The sequence below is a fragment of the Halictus rubicundus genome, chromosome 11 (genome assembly GCF_050948215.1).
Source record: "Halictus rubicundus isolate RS-2024b chromosome 11, iyHalRubi1_principal, whole genome shotgun sequence".
In the NCBI taxonomy this organism is placed as follows: domain Eukaryota; kingdom Metazoa; phylum Arthropoda; class Insecta; order Hymenoptera; family Halictidae; genus Halictus; species Halictus rubicundus.
The window spans coordinates 7536869-7555637 of record NC_135159.1 but is presented as its reverse complement, the minus strand read 5'-3'; the positions used below and the strand labels follow the sequence as shown (position 1 = coordinate 7555637).

The 18769-nt window shown below is 32.6% G+C and overlaps 2 protein-coding genes across 2 annotated transcripts in view; one reads left to right on the top strand and one right to left on the bottom strand.

The window, feature by feature from the left end:
• Positions 1–1374: 1374 nt before the first annotated feature.
• Dbp73d (putative ATP-dependent RNA helicase Dbp73D) lies at positions 1375–4217 on the top strand. The gene is made up of 6 exons (XM_076796100.1): positions 1375–1786; positions 1958–2658; positions 2730–2942; positions 3024–3231; positions 3310–3744; positions 3807–4217. Exons 1-6 carry the CDS (start codon positions 1764–1766, stop codon positions 4171–4173), a joined length of 1947 nt encoding a protein of 648 aa, XP_076652215.1. The 5' UTR covers positions 1375–1763; the 3' UTR covers positions 4174–4217.
• A 7167-nt stretch (positions 4218–11384) lies between these two features.
• Positions 11385–18769, bottom strand: part of Dip-lambda (Dpr-interacting protein lambda) — a 152304-nt gene continuing 144919 nt past the window's right edge. The window contains exons 9-11 of the mRNA XM_076797330.1: positions 13318–13437; positions 12351–12521; positions 11385–11801 (exon numbers count right to left, since the gene is read on the bottom strand). Coding sequence (XP_076653445.1) covers positions 11455–11801; positions 12351–12521; positions 13318–13437 — 638 coding nt within the window. The 3' untranslated portion in view covers positions 11385–11454. The remainder of the gene's footprint in view (positions 11802–12350; positions 12522–13317; positions 13438–18769) is intronic.

Here is an 18769-nt window from a genome sequence, read left to right as displayed (position 1 = left end):
AATCTATGAGAATCATATATTGTGTCACATGTATGACGTCATACGTGTGCGTATTCCGTCATAACTAAACATTCATTCATCCCACTACTATGACTGATTCATCGGCATTTAATTGCAGTTTGTCATCAGCTCATTTGACAGTAATAGAAAGCTCTGTTTCTCTAATGACTTAAAAGTGTCTAATCTAATTTGTATAGCCTGAAATATTTTAGGAAGTAAGTGAAAAATTTTGTGAACACAATAATTTTAAAAATGTTTGTAACCTTCACTATTATTATATCCCTTCATTACTATCTGCTACCTATAAAATTTTCTAATAGTTAATAATCGTTTCGTTAACAGAAATACCATACCTAAACGTAAGAAAGAAAAATTTTACCTAGAAAATATTTTTATTATATTCAAGATATAATGTACAATCATTTGTACGATCAAAAGTTTTGAGGTCAACAAATTTTTTCATCGGTGTGAGCAAACCGCATTCTCGAGTATGCAAACCGCAGACCGGAAGTATTTTCGTAAGCCGCGCATAGTAACAAACTCCGGTAGTAGTGTAGCACGAGATAAATAAAGCGAATGAGTACACGTTACGCTCCATTCTCGCGACGAATGAAAGATCTCAAACGTGGCATTCTTCGAGCAGTCAAGGAATGAGTCAGTCGGCCATCACCTTGTCCTTATTTTCTGAGAATTTAATTTCTCAGTGATCCGGTAGACTGTAACTGCTATTATGAATTCTCATTACGCTTTTAGGAGCGTCCCCACTTGGGCGGAACCTCATAAGGTCATGTGAACATTGTTGCTATGTACTCTGTTGTCTTGATATAACTATTTTTAATCCAGGCGGTTATACGACAAACGAGTTATAGAATAGACATAATATCTGATGGGTTTTTTTGGTGCTTAGAAAATTTGAGCACAGGCGAAAAGATCCAATATGCAATTTATTTTTCTATCGCGGATTCTTGGTAAATCCATAGGCTGAATGCATAAAATATGCATTCAAAATATAAATGCATTTCATTGCGAATTAATGAAAATTTTTGGTATGAACAGAGGCCTCTCTGGTATAAATCAGTCCAAGTAGATAAAGCCGCAGTGTACGGCCATTCTTGCAAGCGTTTTCTTTGCCACGATTCACGGTATTCGTTTTGGGATTCCCAATTGTCGAGTGGAGACCGTAAACCAGTTACATTTATTTACACTCACATATGCCTTTTGCTTTCCAACACTACCTCAGTAAATAGTTTCTTAACTAACCGTTATTCATGAGAAGAGGACGCTATAATCAGTCGTAAAATATTATCGGTAAGGCAGTTTATTCATAGAAGTCGTCTGTGCTATAACCGACTGTGGTTAATTTACACAGTCGATAATAAAGAAATCTAGAATACACAATGTTGATAAACTACAACAAATCAAAATCTGTTGCCCTAAATATATTTTATGATTTCCTAACTTTTGTATTCCATAACATTTGTAATATTTGTTGCTATTGTTGAATATTTACCTAAACAATTATGTGTATAAATATATAAACAATTATATATATGTAAACATTAATACATATTAATATTTATACATATATTTAGGCTATACCCGGAATTATAAGAAGGAATTATAAGAAGATTAATGTAAATAATATTTTAATAAAATGATTTATGTAGTATAGGTTAGATTCAACTTTGTAAACACAGTTTCGAATATCTGTGATACATAACCTATAAACTTTCGTAACACGTGCTCACTTACTGTCAAAACAAATGAATTTGTTTGTAATAAATAGGTAAATTGTATAGTAAATACATATATAGTCTTATAACTAACCTTAAGCAATAAATAGTTAAGATAATTAGTATCCTTATATTTTCATTTCCACTGGAAGATATACTTTAATTAAAAAAATGTATCTGCCTTTCCTTGTGTGTATAATTTTCTAATCAACATTCATCAACAGATATGAAGGTGAAAAGGAGCAAGAAGGTGAAAACGAAAAGAAACATTTATCAGATTTACTGAAACGAATAGAAGAGCGCAAGCAACAGAGGGCACTTGAAAATTCTTCAAACGTCAAGAAGTCTAAGAAAAAAAGAAACAAATTAGAAAATGACAAACTTGATACTAGTCCAGAACAAAATGATTCTATCTACGAAAACTCTACACAGAGTAATATCAAACAATGCGAAGCAGAGACTGCAACCCAGCAGAAAACGTCCAAGAAGAAGAAAAAGAAAAAACACAATATTCAAGTTGAAAAGAGTGAAATTGATGAAAACGAGGGTAAAGATGTAGAAAATGATGGTATGAGTCATCAAATGATTGACTCTAATAAAGTACAAGAAGAAGTATCGGAACAACAGAACGACTTTACAATTCTGGGTGCAAAGCCTAAGAAAAAGAAACTTGAAGTAAAGAGGGTATTGCCAGACTGGTTGGCCAATCCAGAAGTTATTTCAATGGAATTAAATAGCGGGCCAAGTTTGGAAGAATTTAATACTGTTCTGGACTCTAAGTTAGTTGAAGTTTTGAGAAATAATGGTATTGACAAATTATTTCCTGTTCAAGCAAGCACGCTTTCTTGGCTGTTGAAATGCAATGAAGACAGGAAGCATGGATTGTGGTTGCGCGATACATGTGTGTCTGCTCCCACTGGCAGTGGTATATGATTATTTAATTTATTTATTGCAGTACAATATCTGCTGTTATTATTATAATATTAATGTTTGCAGGAAAAACTTTAGCATATATTTTACCAGTTGTGCAAATATTGCAATCTCGATTGGTGCCAAAGGTACGTTGCTTAATTGTTCTGCCATCACAAGAATTAGCTGCGCAAGTTTACAAAGTAGCAGTTATGTACACATCCCATACAAGTCTCAAGGTTGCTCTGCTTTCGGGCGCATCATCGTTTCAGCAGGAACAAAGTAGTATTCTTAAGAAAAGTGTGTATTCTAAATACCATGAAAAGTTATTGTAAGTCATTGTTTGCGTTCTGCATAAAACATTTTACTTCTATTGTTAAGCTTGCAGAGGGGAATATATGTCTGTAGTAGACATAGTTGTCGCTACAACTGGACGTTTAACAGACCACATATTAAAAACGCCAGGACTTTCTTTTGCCGATCTCAGATTTCTCATTATTGATGAGGCAGATAGAGCTGCAGATTGGCTTGAATATCTCCCTGATCACCATCATGTTCCAAAATTAAACTTGCACAATCTACATCACTGGTTAGCTGTTTCAAGTTCACCTTTATGTATCGATATTTGTTTCAATTTCTATAACCTACACTTTTATTTCTCTAACAGCAAAATTCCAGCACAGAAACTATTATTCAGTGCTACACTTTCTCAAGACCCAGAAAAACTGAATCGCTTGGGTCTCTTTCAACCAATACTGTTTACATCTGTTTTGGTATCAGGCAAAGATGAGGATGTAAACCTAGACAAAGAAGTAGGCGATTTTATAGGTCGGTATACGAGTCCCGAAGAGTTAACAGAGCTTGCAGTGGAGTGTTTAGCAGAACACAAGCCAGTGGCAGTGTATGAGGTGTTGCTCAGGAGCAATTCAGTCCCTAAAACTCTAATTTTCACAAATTCTGGAGACTCTGCACACCGACTAACAGTTTTGCTTCAGTCATTTCTCTCTGAAAAGAACATACAAATTGGAGAACTTTCTGCCCAGCTGTTATCAAAACAACGAGAAACTGTACTTAACAAATTTACTAGCGGAGATATTCAAGTGTAAGTGTTTAAAATGATTGTATTTATTTTTTTTTTGCATATTTCATTTGTGATTTTTCCAGGCTTGTGAGCTCCGATGCCCTAGCAAGAGGTGTGGACATCCCAAATGTACAGCTGGTTGTGTCTTACGATCTTCCGAAGCATATTAAGGGTTATATTCACAGAGCAGGGCGAACAGGGCGTGCAGGCAAGCTTGGCACAGCAATATCAATTCTGACAGCAAAACAAGTGGGGATTTTCAAGCACATGTTGTTATACGCTCATAAAGTGGTGCCGGACATTGAAAAATTGGAATTAGACTCTGTTGCAAATGCAATCAATTATTCTAGCCATGTAGAAAAATTAAGAGAGGAACTTGATAAGGAGAAAAACAATAATTTGCAACGCACAAAGGCTACTAAGCGTATCCATTCTAAGATTTCACAGTGAAACCAGTTGTTCCTATTACATTAATAAATTGATGTTTGATTTAATTGAATTTCTTTTTGATTTTCCTAGAAATTATTATTAGGACACGGGAATTGAGTGAGACAGTTGATAAGGTAACATCGATAATAACATTTTATTGTCTGAAGTTAATAGCATTGTACATCATGCTCGTTCTCTACCGCAGTTTATTCTATAGATATCTTTAAACTGTATGCTAACTGTTACTCTACAGTTGTGTTGTGTCGAAGGCAAGTTATTCACAATTCGAATATACAAAAGATGAAGACAGAGACATAATTACATCACTATTATTGCTGTGAGTGGTTTCTTTTCTTGAAAATATTATTCGCTGTTCAATTTTATCAAAGTTCAACCAAATGCGAACAGAAAATAAGAAAGAATTCTGCAAGCGAGCATAGTTGTGCAATCAGGTGGTTTTTTGCGTAACATGGTTTTTTCACTCACATTTGTTGCAGCACACAACACATGACAATAGCATAGGATTACAAATTTAAGTTTAGGACATGCTTAATTCGAAAATATTTTCGAAACTGTTGAATGTATCAAAAAACGTTCTAGATAAAAGTTGTATGGTTTCAAAAGCCATATAGGCAAATCAAGTCACAGATGAATCAACTGTATTTTTTTAAACTAAAATTATTAAAGATCAATAGCTCAAGAAATATTTGAATTTGAAAATGGTGTCGTTACTCCGTAATTGTATTAAACTATTTCCCTGATTAAAGGTTTTAAGACGTAAATTGGTCAATGAATTACAAAATCTGTTTTTATGAAAAAATACCGTTGATCTTGAAATGACTTCTACGCGACCATTGAGAAAAATGGCTCGCATGGTATCATGCAACTTTTGTCCGAAATATTTTTTGATACAATTGACAGTTCCGGAAATATTTCAAGTGGTTCACCTTGTATATAAAAAACCTGCTTATAAATTGTTATTGCAATAGATTTCCGGTACGAGTTTAACAGACAAAAGCAACAAAAAAGGTAAAGAGAAGTTTTTCATTGCATTGACAATTCAATGAAAGCTTTATTCCCCTGCCTTAAAGTTTTTGCTCCACTATATGTCTCCACACTTTTAATTTACTGTACATGAACGTTTCACAAAAGAATGTGGAGGTAAGTTAACAATTGAATTTATTCATCTGCATTCATGCATAATACAAAAGTGTCAAGTATGCATATTTATACTCAAATAAAATGAATACATAAGTTTGTTAAATTTCTTCATTATTTACAAAAGCAACATTTTTTGATAAAAACAATATGCATTCAATAATTGTAATCTTTGTATTAGTACGCCGAATTTGCACGATCTGTACCATGGACTCCTTCAAGAATATAATCAAATTAACATTAGAAAATTTAATTAACCAACAGAAATTGTTGAACACATTTATGAAATGCATTCCGAAATATTTGTCTAAATAATTGTGTCATTGTGGTTGGAAGGTGGTCTGTGGTGCAAGATCAAGAAATCTTACTATAAAAAATTAGTTTACATCAATCGATACAATTTGTTAATTAAGTTGATATTAAAAATAATATAGGTTCCATTATACATTATTAACGCATTGACCATTACATCAGTAATAAATGAGTAAAATACATCGAATCAAAAATATGAATTATAGAATAAATGACTGTAATCAAATGAGTACCATTCATTTATTAATTAATAATCATCATTTTTATTAACGGTTTGTATGCCAAACTCGAGTAAAATCTTTCATCATTTTTTTATGTACCTTTACATTTGTTATTTTTCTTCAAAAACTTTGTATAGCACAGTTTTGAAATTGAACTATATGCGAACAAATTTTCGGTATCGTTCGTGTATTAATAATATTTTAAAAAATTATTCAATTGATTGTCTGACTTTTCTCAAAATCTGGGTAGAAAAGGGGCAAAAGAACTTGAAAAATTAAACTCTGTCTGGCCAACAAAAGATCAAAAAAGATGAAAAAAGGTTCCCTATAAATTTCGTAGATCCTGATGCACCAATCAATGCGTTCAAAGTGCAGAAACACCGGCTCCCTTCTCGAGAATAAAACCGATTTCGAAGTTCGTTGTGAGAAATCTAAAGAACGAGCAAGTTTCCACATTCACTTACAGGTAAACACGATTAAATGTTCTGTCTTTTATCAGCTTCGGTATGTTACATCCTGAGACTAGCTTACACCGTGTGTCGTATAAAACGTAGTCCCGTTCAACGTTACAATTATACAGTATATTTTATAATAATAATAATAATATATATCGACCTCCTTTAATAATTTGCCTTTCGTCTTAACGTTCCATCGACAACACTTACATTATTTACAATTAATATATGCGTGTATGTGTAGCTTTTTTTTTGTTAAAGTTATTATGTACATACATAAAACATGGTCCTATATGATTCATATGTATCGTTGCTGTGTATATGTATTTTACTCCTTAGCGCCGATAAATTCGCTATGTTGATCTTATTATTTATTAGAGGATATCCACTTATTGTTAGTAGTTTGTTTTATTCACTGGATAATGCACAAAGCAGTCTGCTCCGGCCTTAAAAATCCACCGGGGCTTTTTCCCGTGTCCATTGAACCATTGACACTAGGGCTCTTACTATTCGAGTATTCGAATACTCGGAGTACTCGTTATAATTCGTAATTCGCTTCACACATCGAATACATATGAGTACGATGGACTATACAAACATTCGAACCCAAATATTCTCTGTACAATCAAAATTCAGTGAATATTCAAATACTCAAGTATCCGAACTTAATCTCAGTAGTGGAATACACGAATTTGAGTTCACAAGTATCCAGATCGAGTGTTCTTTCTTGTATCTTGATCAAGTGAGTACTTGAGTACTCGGATCGAAATCCAGTGAATTCGAGTACTCATGCATCCGAAACCGTGTATTCTATGAGCGAGTGCTCGTGTATTCGAACTTGAATCTGAGTACTTGAGCAGTCAAACTAGAATTTGTGTAACCAAACATTCGAATTCGAGCACACGGATACATTCGGATACGCTGATATAAGTTAAATGAGTATCCAAGTTCTCGGATCCAAATTGAGTACTTGAGTACTCCGATCCAAATTCAGTATTTGAGTACTTGGATTTAAATCGAGTGAATATTCATGTACTTACTTGAGCATCTGAACTTGACTCCTAGTACTCGTGTATCCGAACTTGAATTTGAGTACTTAAGTATTCGGATTTGAGTTTTCTCCCTCGCAGCTAAATTGGGCGAGGACTCGAATATGTTTACATGCTCGGATTTAAATTGAATGAGTATAATTCTAACTGGAATTTTAGTAATTGGGTATTCGAACTGTAATTTGAGTACTCAAGTATTCGGATTCAAGTTATCTCCTTAGGATTGAAGTGGAGTGGTATCCGAGTACTCGAATGCATTCGGATACTCGGATTTCAAATCAATATCGGAGTACATGGGTATAAACGAGTACTAGGATGTCAATTGAACGGGTACCCGAGCACTCAATTTCGAGTATCAAACGATAGTAAGAGCCCAAAAAGAGACACCAATCGTTGTCCTCACGTCATTATATACACCAGATTCCCATCATTTAATTTTCCTGTGGATTTTCGAACTATTGTTCCACCTCGATGATTACTCACTCTCAAAAAATATTACAGCAAACTATCATTGATATTGCCATTAGATACCGACGTATAATACAATCGACTGTATTTACAAACTGCTTTTCTAAAATTCAAATTTCACCACAAGCAACCTCAAGTGTCAATGGACCAATATCCACGAGCCATTGTATCAATCGTTTATCAGAAAATGAATACATCGTATACACACTGTTTACTTCTGAAAACAAACGACATTCTATGCAAATTTTTGGCAATTTAAATCAAGCAGAAATATGTTTATGTATTTCAAGGCTTTTGTCTCAATCTACAAAACGTTCAAATTTTCTTGTACAATTTAATTATGTACAGAGTGACCCATTTCAATCATTTTTGATTATCTTCGAAATCGTCGATGACGCTACAAGATGTGAGACAACAGTTAAATTGTTTGTATTCAAATTCTTCATCGCCAGGAGCTTCAAAGATATTCGAGAAGGTCGTTTTAAATGGGTCACCCTGTACGTTAATACTTAATCAGCTTAGTGATATCTGGAAGAATACCGTGCATGCCCAGAAGGTTTTTAAGGCAACTTTTCAATCAAACAGGACTCCACTATAACGTACTTATTGTCGTGCCTTCCATTTTGCATACGGACTACCGTAGTTGCTCTACTTAACAAGCGATTCAAATCAATTTGGTCAATTCATAATTAGTATACGCACGCTTAATTATATTGTAAGTCAACCTCTTCCATCTGTTCGTTAATATCTAACAATTGTATAATATGCTTGTAGGAATTCTTTGAATTTTTTTTTCTCAAAAATGGAACAGCTTTTTAACGGAAACGTTTACATTCAAAAGTCTAAAGGACTTTTTAATCGAAACATTGGTTTGATTTCTATTCTTGTGACGGGGTCAAATCGAAATAGTGTTTGCCGAACGGCAGCTCGTTTAAACGATGGATATTTATAACCGTCCGATTGCATCGAAACGGTTTTATTGCTAATGATCGTTCCGATATCGTAATCGATATTTTTTAATGGATTTTTAGTGAAGTGAAGTTTTGTTCCTGCGAATGGTGTTTAATAAAAATATTGATATAGCAAATACGAACGATATTGAAGAAATCAATTGCTAGAAGTAAACAAATATATTACTTGAAATTAATTAGTCGTTTGTTGTGATTAATTTTTCTTTTGTGCAAATGTAAATTATTTTGGCCAAGGTGTACCAGTTTCTGTTTATTACGCACTATGCAACTATGTACGAAAATGCAGTTTCTCTAGTGTGCATTATAAAAATTGATAAATAAAATAATTTCGAAATTTCTTGCAAAATAGGTGTAATGAAGTAAAATTATAAATAGTTGCATAGTGATAATTTTTCAATGAATGCAGTTGTTTTTGCAATTTGCATGCAAACATAGCTGACAAACTTTTTACAGCATCGATTATCAATTCCTTCGGACGCTACTGTATGTACAAGTTTTAATAACAATGCTTTTCACAATTATTGTTATAAAATTATCATTATAATTAAATAGAATCGAAATTAAATTAATTTTCTAATTCCATTGATGATTGAAACGAAGTTAATTCTACATTTGATAATAAGTTAAAAATACGTAGATTCCATTTGTTTAACAAAGATGAATGTTTTAGTAGTATTGTATAGATAAATAGTTAGTTTCACTGTACAGTCAATATTTTTCAATCCTTCCACTATAAAAAACAACACAATTTTAAACAAAACATTTTCAATGTTCTGTAAATTTACAATAAATATTTCTCAATTCCTCTATTGTAAAACAAAAATAATTCCAACTAAAAACTAATACGCTTAATATTTTTCTAATTTATAATAAATATTTCTCAACAATGGTAAATAAAGATTGGCATATTTAAATAAAATTTATAAATAAATCTTGACATTATAAGAAACAGTAATTTAAAATAAAAATTAACAGTTATTACATTTATATTCATGTCGATGAAAAAATCTCAGGAAAAATTCCAAAGCCTTTATTATTTATATTCATAAACGTTCTTAATAAATAGTTAGTTAAGTTATTTTTTTACGTTTCTCTTAGACAACGGAAGTATGCTTGGACTTTGGCAACTCCAATGTTCATCGAAGTCTTCATATACATATAGCGTTAGGCATATTTAATTTTTTTTATATTTTTATTTTTAATTAATTTATGTGTAGACTATTTAGCAATTAATTTATTTCATAATTATTTAAAATGACAGCTACTGAACTCGAATTAATACCACATACATCTACAACGGTAATTAAAAAAATCGTTCAAACATTTTTTTAATTTAACGAGTTCAAAATTGTCATATTAAAATTTTGATTTACTAATTTGACAATTCTGTATTTTTATTTTGGTCAATCTTTTTATGATTCAAATAATATTTATTTTCTTAAAACGTATTTTTAATGCAGAATTAAACATGTTAGTTGATTTTCTGTATTTCTTGTAATTTATTACAAAGGTAAACGTTGTTATATTTTATATATAAAAATGAACTAAACAGTTGTAAATTATGCGAGTCCGACGTTGCATGAGTGCAGATATTATTTATAAATCTGAATTCTCGGAAGACTTTTTTCATGTTAGTTCTTAAACTATTTTGTGAAGAGCGTACACACTTATTGATAGTTGTTAACCACTTAAATAATAACAAATTATTAACCTTCCATAACTTCGCAATATTTCAATTCACATCTTCACGAATTTTTGCGCTTCAACCATAAAATTTATTCAGACGATTCTTACTGCAAAAATTCAACGAATTCTTTTGAATTGCGATGATATTTCTTTCATTAAAAAATTATTTAGACACGCCTAAATGTTCAAAATGTCGTAGCAAAAATATCATCGTATTCAGGAGAGTCTATAGAATTTTTCTATGCAAGAATTACTCAAATAGCTCTTATGGTTACAGCACAAAAATGTCCCAAAGATGAGAGGGTTGGTTATAAGAGCGCAAAATAGGTGTTGTAATTAGGTTAATTTGTTAAGTAGTCACGATATGAAGACTTATAGATATGAAGACCTCTCGTTGGCGCATCTAGCTGCAGTCCGTGCGATCATTCGTTGATTTCTTATCGTATCAATCATGTTATCTATTTACAAAATTCTTTTTTTTTTTTTAAGAAGAAGTCCCTTGTATTTGGTCGCACACACTGACTATAGCTCGTTCTAAATCGAATAAAAGGAAGACCTATATTTCTTCTCGGCGCGAGATTTCTCCTACCATTTGCTTTTTTCCCTGAATCTCAATTTTTTCCTCTTCAAGACAATCCCCCCTCCCTCCAATTCAATTATTCAATTACCAAATCATTCTTATTTAATCAAAAAGGGTTTTTTCTTCAAGCAATCTCTTCCAATAATTTAAATCAATAATTTATAGTCGAAAACAATTAATTTCTTATTGATTCATAATTTCCATAAAAAAGGAAAACTTGGAGTAAAATTCTATCAACTTATACAATAATCTTGATACAAATAAAATTAAAATTTTTCCATTGCAAACCGTCATGTAGGAAAGGTTACCCATAAAAAATTCTTCGTTCGTCTCTATCTCATACTCATCCCCACTCCTGCTTCACCGTCACTTCCGGTGGCCATTTCCGGCACTGTATACTTTTTACATCAGAAAAACCATAATTGAGAAAAGGAACGAAAATATTGTGATCGACGTTGAGAGTCGCTTAGGTTTTGCACCGTTTATGTTGACCCACGGGGGTGAAGACGACGGTAAAATGGGTGGCCGTTCCGTTCTATGGCCCTCACGGACAGTGCTGCCCCCCATAACCTGCGTGGAGCTTAGGTCGTCTTCGTTACCGGCCGAATCAAAGTCATCGAAATTGTTTCCGTGTGGCCGTCTGCCGCCATTGTTCTTTTTCTTCCCCTTCGGCATAGGCTTTTTGCGGGGCTTCAGGTCCACGTTCTTTGCTATGGGGCTGGGTGTTGTTTTCTCGGGAAGGAACAGTTCTACACAATAAATAAACAGTTAATTACTATCTTAATAACTGTTTGTGGGTGTATTTTTCTGGTCTGTATGTGTATTCCTGATACGAAAAATATGGAGCACTTTCGATTTTTTAAATGAAATGTGAACAAATTTTGATGCGGTCGTATAGTGCTCGACAAACCAAGTAATCTTTGTCCGAAAAGTATTTCGAAATTCGGCTTCGGTTAGGAGTTACGGCGGTTTGAAAACGTTAGAACTCTGTACGGCGGCGGCCCCTGCACTCCTACGCCAATGGCACGCGTTGGGTAGATATTAAAGTCGCTGTAACTTTTGATTGAAACGAAATTTGGGAAAACTTTTCAAACAAAAGTTGCTCAGTTTTATTAGAACTATATGACCGCGTAAACACTTTTTCCAGATTTTTCTTACTTTCGCTACATTGGCTTCACAAATTTTTTAAATATCTACTTCAAATTATTACAATTTAATATTGTTATAATTTATTAATTTATTTGTTGTTACGTGGGGTCGAATTGTGTATATGTGGTTGACAGGTCATTATTATTTACCTTGTAACCGGACAACGCCGTCGGCCTTGCCGAGAGCGTTCTCGGACGAGCAAACATACTCGCCGAAGTCCTTTTTTTCTAGGGAATGGACAGTTAGGTTCATCTGCCGGGTGTAATCGTTCACCGCGTGGTCTGACATCACGTATTTGTCACTGGACAGCAGCTTTCCGTCTGCATCGAGAAACGAGAATATTGCGGGTTTTTTAATTTTCCCAGTCCTCTAGTTTTCGTCTGTGCCGTTCATTTGACGGAGCACTGGTGCCGCAAAATTGACCGAAACACTGTACCAAAAATACCGTCGAACCTCTGTACAACTCCAAAAATTCTACAAGACTCGAAATAAAACTTCACTTCAACTCAAATTATTTATCTGCTCTCAAATTGTCTGCATTAGTAAAACGAGGCGTCAAACGAAAAAAGGTGATCCCTTTTCATCCCCTATTCGGTTGTAACATCCCCTTTCTGTATTGATATATCGAATAATCCACCTTAAAAAATTGAATTTTTCTTTTTTAAGCCGTTATAAATCGAAAAATGATTAGCTTCGTAAAAAGCTTCTGTACGCCAAATTGTCGTTAGTTAAATCCATTCTGCTAACAAAATCTCGTTTTACCAAAAAGTTTCATACTAAAAAACTTCTGTAATTCGAAGATTTTATCTCTTCCCTAGAAATTCGAGTTATCAAGGTTCGACTGTATTGGTCTGGTTGATCGAGAATTTAAAAATCGAAATCTAGTGACTTGAGCCGTATATAAAAGAATCTTGATAATTTTGTTATAAATATTAATTTCAGAGGACGTTGTCTCACTATGTTAATTCTAAAAATTTAGTTTTATTTAGTAAAAAAATTTAATAATGTCCAATTATGAATAAAAAGGAGGGTGTAATCTAACTGGTAAACAAGGTAAATGTAACGATAAGTGATTAAATGTAAATAGTATTTGTTGGATTAGCATGGTATTGTTACCTGGATTTCTGTACCATGTGTTCATGGCATGTGGCGAGGCTTCCACACGACACCGTAGAAGAACAGTGCTGCCAATCGGTGCCACCAATAATTCGTCCTTCACTTTTATAACTGGCCGAACTGAAAACAAACGATTGTTGATGTTTAGCACGTTGATCGCCAAACCAATGTTCATAAAGGTCGCACAAAATCAGAATAACTTATTTAACCTTCTGCAGTATTATTTTTCTAACATTCGCTCGACTTTAGACACGCATAACTTTTGAACTAGTGGATTCCTCGCCTTAAAACTACGATTTTTGGCATTTTCTCGCCAAGATGCACAGAATTGTATTTGTAAAAAGTAAAAAATTTCTGGGTTGCCAAGATGAAGTTTAACCGCTTGAACTTTTTACTTTTGACATCTGCGAAGTAATTATTTACTAAAAAGATTTTTACAGTAGGAATCGCTGGGAAAGTAACCGTGTCCTATTCTTAAAAATGTTTTTAATGTATTTTGTCCCTAAGAAATTTAACGTTTTTTTATGTTCTCCGTTTTGGAATGAGTACGATTTTTAGTTGCCGTGATATTTAAATTTTTCTTTTCGTATCATTCGGTGTCCAGAGGAAATGATTTTGAGATTTTTGGTAGTTCGAAAGTGACGCGTTGTTTGCAAAAAGGAACATCGCAAAAAATTAACGGTGGCAAGAGGATTTTGAGTCGTTGGCGCAGGCCGAGGCAGTCTGTATAAATCAGACGAGCTATGAAATAAGAAGCGCTGTATCATGGTTAAAACACAAGGTTTTCGGAGTAGGTGAATTACTGCACTGTCGGGCTGATCAAATATTTACCTGTCAGCGACGACGTGGATAAATCGCCAACTTGAAAAGCTAATTTCATAGTAATTTATCTAACGGTTAATATTGAACGCGATGAAAACATAATTAATAGTTGCACGCTTCCTTAACGCTACTAAACAGGCTGCATACCGTTCTCATTTATAGAATACTTTCTCGACGAAGAAAAAGGCCGACATTTTTTACTGTAACTAATTTGCAAATGTTCTACACGATCCCGTCATTAACAAAATACAATCCATTAATATTTTTATAGAATAATGTACTGTTATTTATAATAACAAAAAAAATTTATTAGTAATGCTGAAATCAGACATGATTTCATTTGTTTAACAAGTATTGCAAATTATGTAAATATAATTGATGATATTGTTAACTAAACTATGACAAAATATTTTTATTTGAAATAGGATAAAAAATAATCATTTGAAATAATGAATTATTTTAAATACATTATTATTTGTATTTTACAAATAACATGAAAAATTTATTTTCGTTTGACGTTTAAATCAAAGAAATTATTGTCAAATAATATTTTATTCGAATAATTTTTTATTTCAATCACATTCTTCAAATAAAATAATAAATAATTTTACCTCAAGAGATTAAAATAACTAAATTAATTATTAAACTCAGATATGCTAATTTTTGTAGTTTAATGATTAAAGTTTAGCTGCGTACTACAGTAATAATACTAAATTTATAAAGTTATTCACTGTATCATATGTGTATTATCTTTTTTATTTAATTTTATATTTATTCATGTCTCCCATCGATGGAATATTGATTTTTGTAAGTCAGTCGGAAATATTTTTGCAGTTTATCAGCTTGTCGGTCGAGATGTGACGCGAGTATTTGCGTATGGTCGTCAGTATTTAGTATAGCGAGTTATTTACGCGAAATGACTCGATGTTTTCAGTGTGGAACCCATGATGTTGCAACGGGGAACTAGAAAGCGAGAGCGACAGGGAGTGCGTAATTAAAGCAACGTAAACACGGGGGTGTTCGATGCTATACTATGATTCCGGGATTAGGGAACGACCTATACACTGTGTGTGCTACAATTACTTTACCAGTACCATTTGATTCCCGAACAACGGATGTACTGTGTCGCCATTATCGAACGGTGCAATTTTAAATTCCACTTCTATCGTTTCCAAACGTTTTATCATTTTCAAACGCATTGCCGTCCATGAAAAATATTGAATGTCTCAATTCATCAAGTATACCATTCGAGGTTAACAATTGTTATTTTTCAACACGTATTTAAAATAAAAAAGATATTTTTCCACTAGCATTTGATTTTTTATTTGCTCAAATACTTTTCCAAACAAAATCGCAAATTCTAACTAATTCTATCATGTCAATATCGTTAACTGTGTCTGAAATACAGATTTCTATAGTGTCTCGAGCATTTTATTCACTTAAAGTTGCTATTATACAACTCGGTTAATTAATTAATTTCGTTCAACTTTTTACGTGAAACGATTCTTTTTCTCGAAGCAAATATTTGGAACCATTTGAATTAAACACAAAATAAAAATACTTTGTTTATTTTATTTATCGAATAAAAATAACAAAGTATTTGAAATAATTCATTATGTAATATAATATATTATTTCAAATACGACAACTGATTAATTCTAAATATAATATGATTATATTTATTCTGGAAGTTATTGTATAAATATAATATAATTATATTTATTATTATTTATTATTACATAATTCATTATTTCAAATGATTATTTGCTGTCATGTTTCAAATAAAATGTGCCAACCCCGACTCGAACTATCCTGGATTTGAAGCTTGAAGGCTTCCCCTTGCGATGGCGTCAAAAGATTTAATGTACGATTTCATCCTGCCATTTTATTGCAGTTTAAAAGGTATGAGGTCGATATTGGAGTTCAATATTTCTGAAAATTCTATTTTTCAACAGTGTGTTCGATTTTAATTCCGTTGTACAAAATAAAAAATGTTTGCATTTATTGCAAGACACAGGAAGCAAATAAAAAATTTTTTCTTCCCTTAATTATCTTATTAAACCGAAACTAATACGCTGTGGTCCTTAAATCTTTTCAATATGGCCGCTGCTTTAAATTCTGCGTACCCATTTTTATCATAAATACATAAAATCCGCAGTCTAGTCATATACATTAGTTATAAAGTCCACCACAATTTATATATTTATTATCATAATATTTTTTTAAATATATCTTGAGCTACGTCACTTTTCTTATGAATGAACAATATACATATGTGTAACATGCTCAATATTGTCCGGAAAAATATTGTGCTCAATATTGTTCAGTTCGCAAAAATTCTGGGAACGTAAATGTAAATTTTGAATTATGCAAACGGGACAAAATGGTAGCACAAAATCTACGCTCCTCAGTTTGTAAATCCGAACGCGTGCTATCTTTTTGCCCGGGAGTGTACGGGGTCGATATCGAAGTTGAATATTTCTGAAAATCGTTGTTTTTCGAGAGCGCGTTCGATTTGAATTCCTACGTAGGCGTTCGCGGACGAAGTTCTAATTAAGAGTTGCAAGATCCAAGGGTGTCTTGCTCCTCCTTAATACCAATCGACGTATCGTAACTTTCCGGGAACGGCAGACTTCGAATGGATGTGACTGAGAGGATTGCGGGCGCCGACTTTCGCAAAGTAAGGAAGTGTACAGCGCCCCCGCTGCGCACCTGTATGTTCCATGCAGCTGGCTTACCGTGAAACCGTAAGCACTTGAACTGTTTCACGCTTTTCTCGCACGCGAATTTCGCCAGACTTCCGCCGGCATTTTGTTTCGAGTCCAATATAATTTTCCGGATCTCCTAATACGTATATTTCCACCAAAAATAACTTGATCGTTGTTAAAAGCTAATTCTTGAAAAATTGTCATCTTTCCTAAGATTCTACGACACCATTTTCAGAAACATTCCAGAGCAAGGGACCCAATTACTGTTGGGACACCAATTACAGTGCTCACATGAACTATACTTATTTCTAAAGCATAATGAATATTAAAAAAGAGATATATATTAACTGATTTTAATGAAAAAAATTTAACATCTATTTTTCTATATTTTTTTTTATTAAAATCAGTTAATATATATTTCTCTGTTATATATCTCTTTTATGACTTATTCTTTCCCATACAATTTCATCCATATATACAAAACAATAAAAATAATTTTGTCTTGAACAGTGTAGGAGGTAGTACAAGAAGAAAATATTGAACATGCAATTTTTTTTCATACAATGATGCTAGGGGGTGAAAGCAACCCCCAAAGTCCGACATGAAAAACATATTTTTCTCGACGTTTCAAAAGCTGTTTGTCCTAGAAAGTACTACGTATTTTTGGCTTTGACTGCCAGAGCGGTTTTCGAAACATCAATTCGTACAAACAGACATCATTGAGAAAAATCACAAATTATTTACATGCGTTTTTCTGAATGTTAATAACTACTCTTGTGGTAATAAACAACTTATTACAAAATGAGACAATAAATATAATTTTCAGCTGTTTAAAATTGATTGTTTTGGAACTAACAAAACTTTTTTCATATTTTAAATTTATACACAAAAACAATTATTTTTACCTATAACCTATGATATTAATCTAACTATTTTTCATACAAAATTTTCATTTCACTGTTTTATTAAGTCTACAATTTTTCAAGTAAAGTAGAAAATTTTTATTTTACTGTTTTGTTAATTTAATTAATTTTCGAGAAAGATAGAAGAATTCTACGTTCTAAATATCTGTGAATTTGTTGTATTTTGTCTTGGCTATCAATTAACTTGAAATTAAGTTGACTGTCCATAAGAAATGTAATTCCATCATTTCAATCGTTGCTCTCTGATGCGTTAAATAAACTGCAGTATTTAATGACCTGTTTCATAGCTACTTTGCGGATATTGTCGGTTTGCAATTAAAGCGGCCATACATACGGGACACAAGCGCTCGTCTAATTAGTATGAATAGGAAGACTGAGAACACAATTAACATTTCTTGGTCCAATTTCAACTGTTGACTTATTTCCAGCGCTGTACGCGGTCGGGTTACTGTAGGAATTTAATTTACAACAAATGTGTTACGACAAATAATATTATGCAATTGCCGCGACCAAAACCTCAAATTAATTGTAATAGTGAATTAAAGTTAATTTTATAACCATCAACTAACACATCAATATCTTTGTTGTGTAATAAATTTTGTTATTATTTATTAGTTTGTGCGCAACAATACATAAAATCGATACCTAAAATATTATAATTCATGCCCACGGAGAAACCATAATTCTTCCAGTAACAATTTCTAACAAATGTGATTTACAATAATTATTAATGTAGGATTAGTTAAATTTCTAAATAGTTTATACTATTATTAATAATTTGTTAACAATAGTCGTGGCACTGGATATTCCATAGTATCAAATAATCAAACAGTGTTCCTAATAAAAAAATTAATAGTTCTGAACATTTCCCATTTGTGTGGTTTTGTACAAATTTGTAATCAATTAATTAGTTGTTACCGATAAATCGCTGAATAAACACGCTATTGTGGCGAACTGTGCGAATATTATTTGTTTAACTAAATCAACCGTTTAAATAAT

Bases quoted from the DNA above. Each gene is read 5' to 3' on its own strand.
- Dbp73d (XM_076796100.1), top strand. From the start codon at position 1,764: ATGAATTTGTTTGTAATAAATAG. The intron at 2,943-3,023 runs GTGTGTATTCTA...TCTATTGTTAAG, and splicing joins AAGTAGTATTCTTAAGAAAA to CTTGCAGAGGGGAATATATG. The intron at 3,232-3,309 runs GTTAGCTGTTTC...TTTCTCTAACAG, and splicing joins TTGCACAATCTACATCACTG to CAAAATTCCAGCACAGAAAC.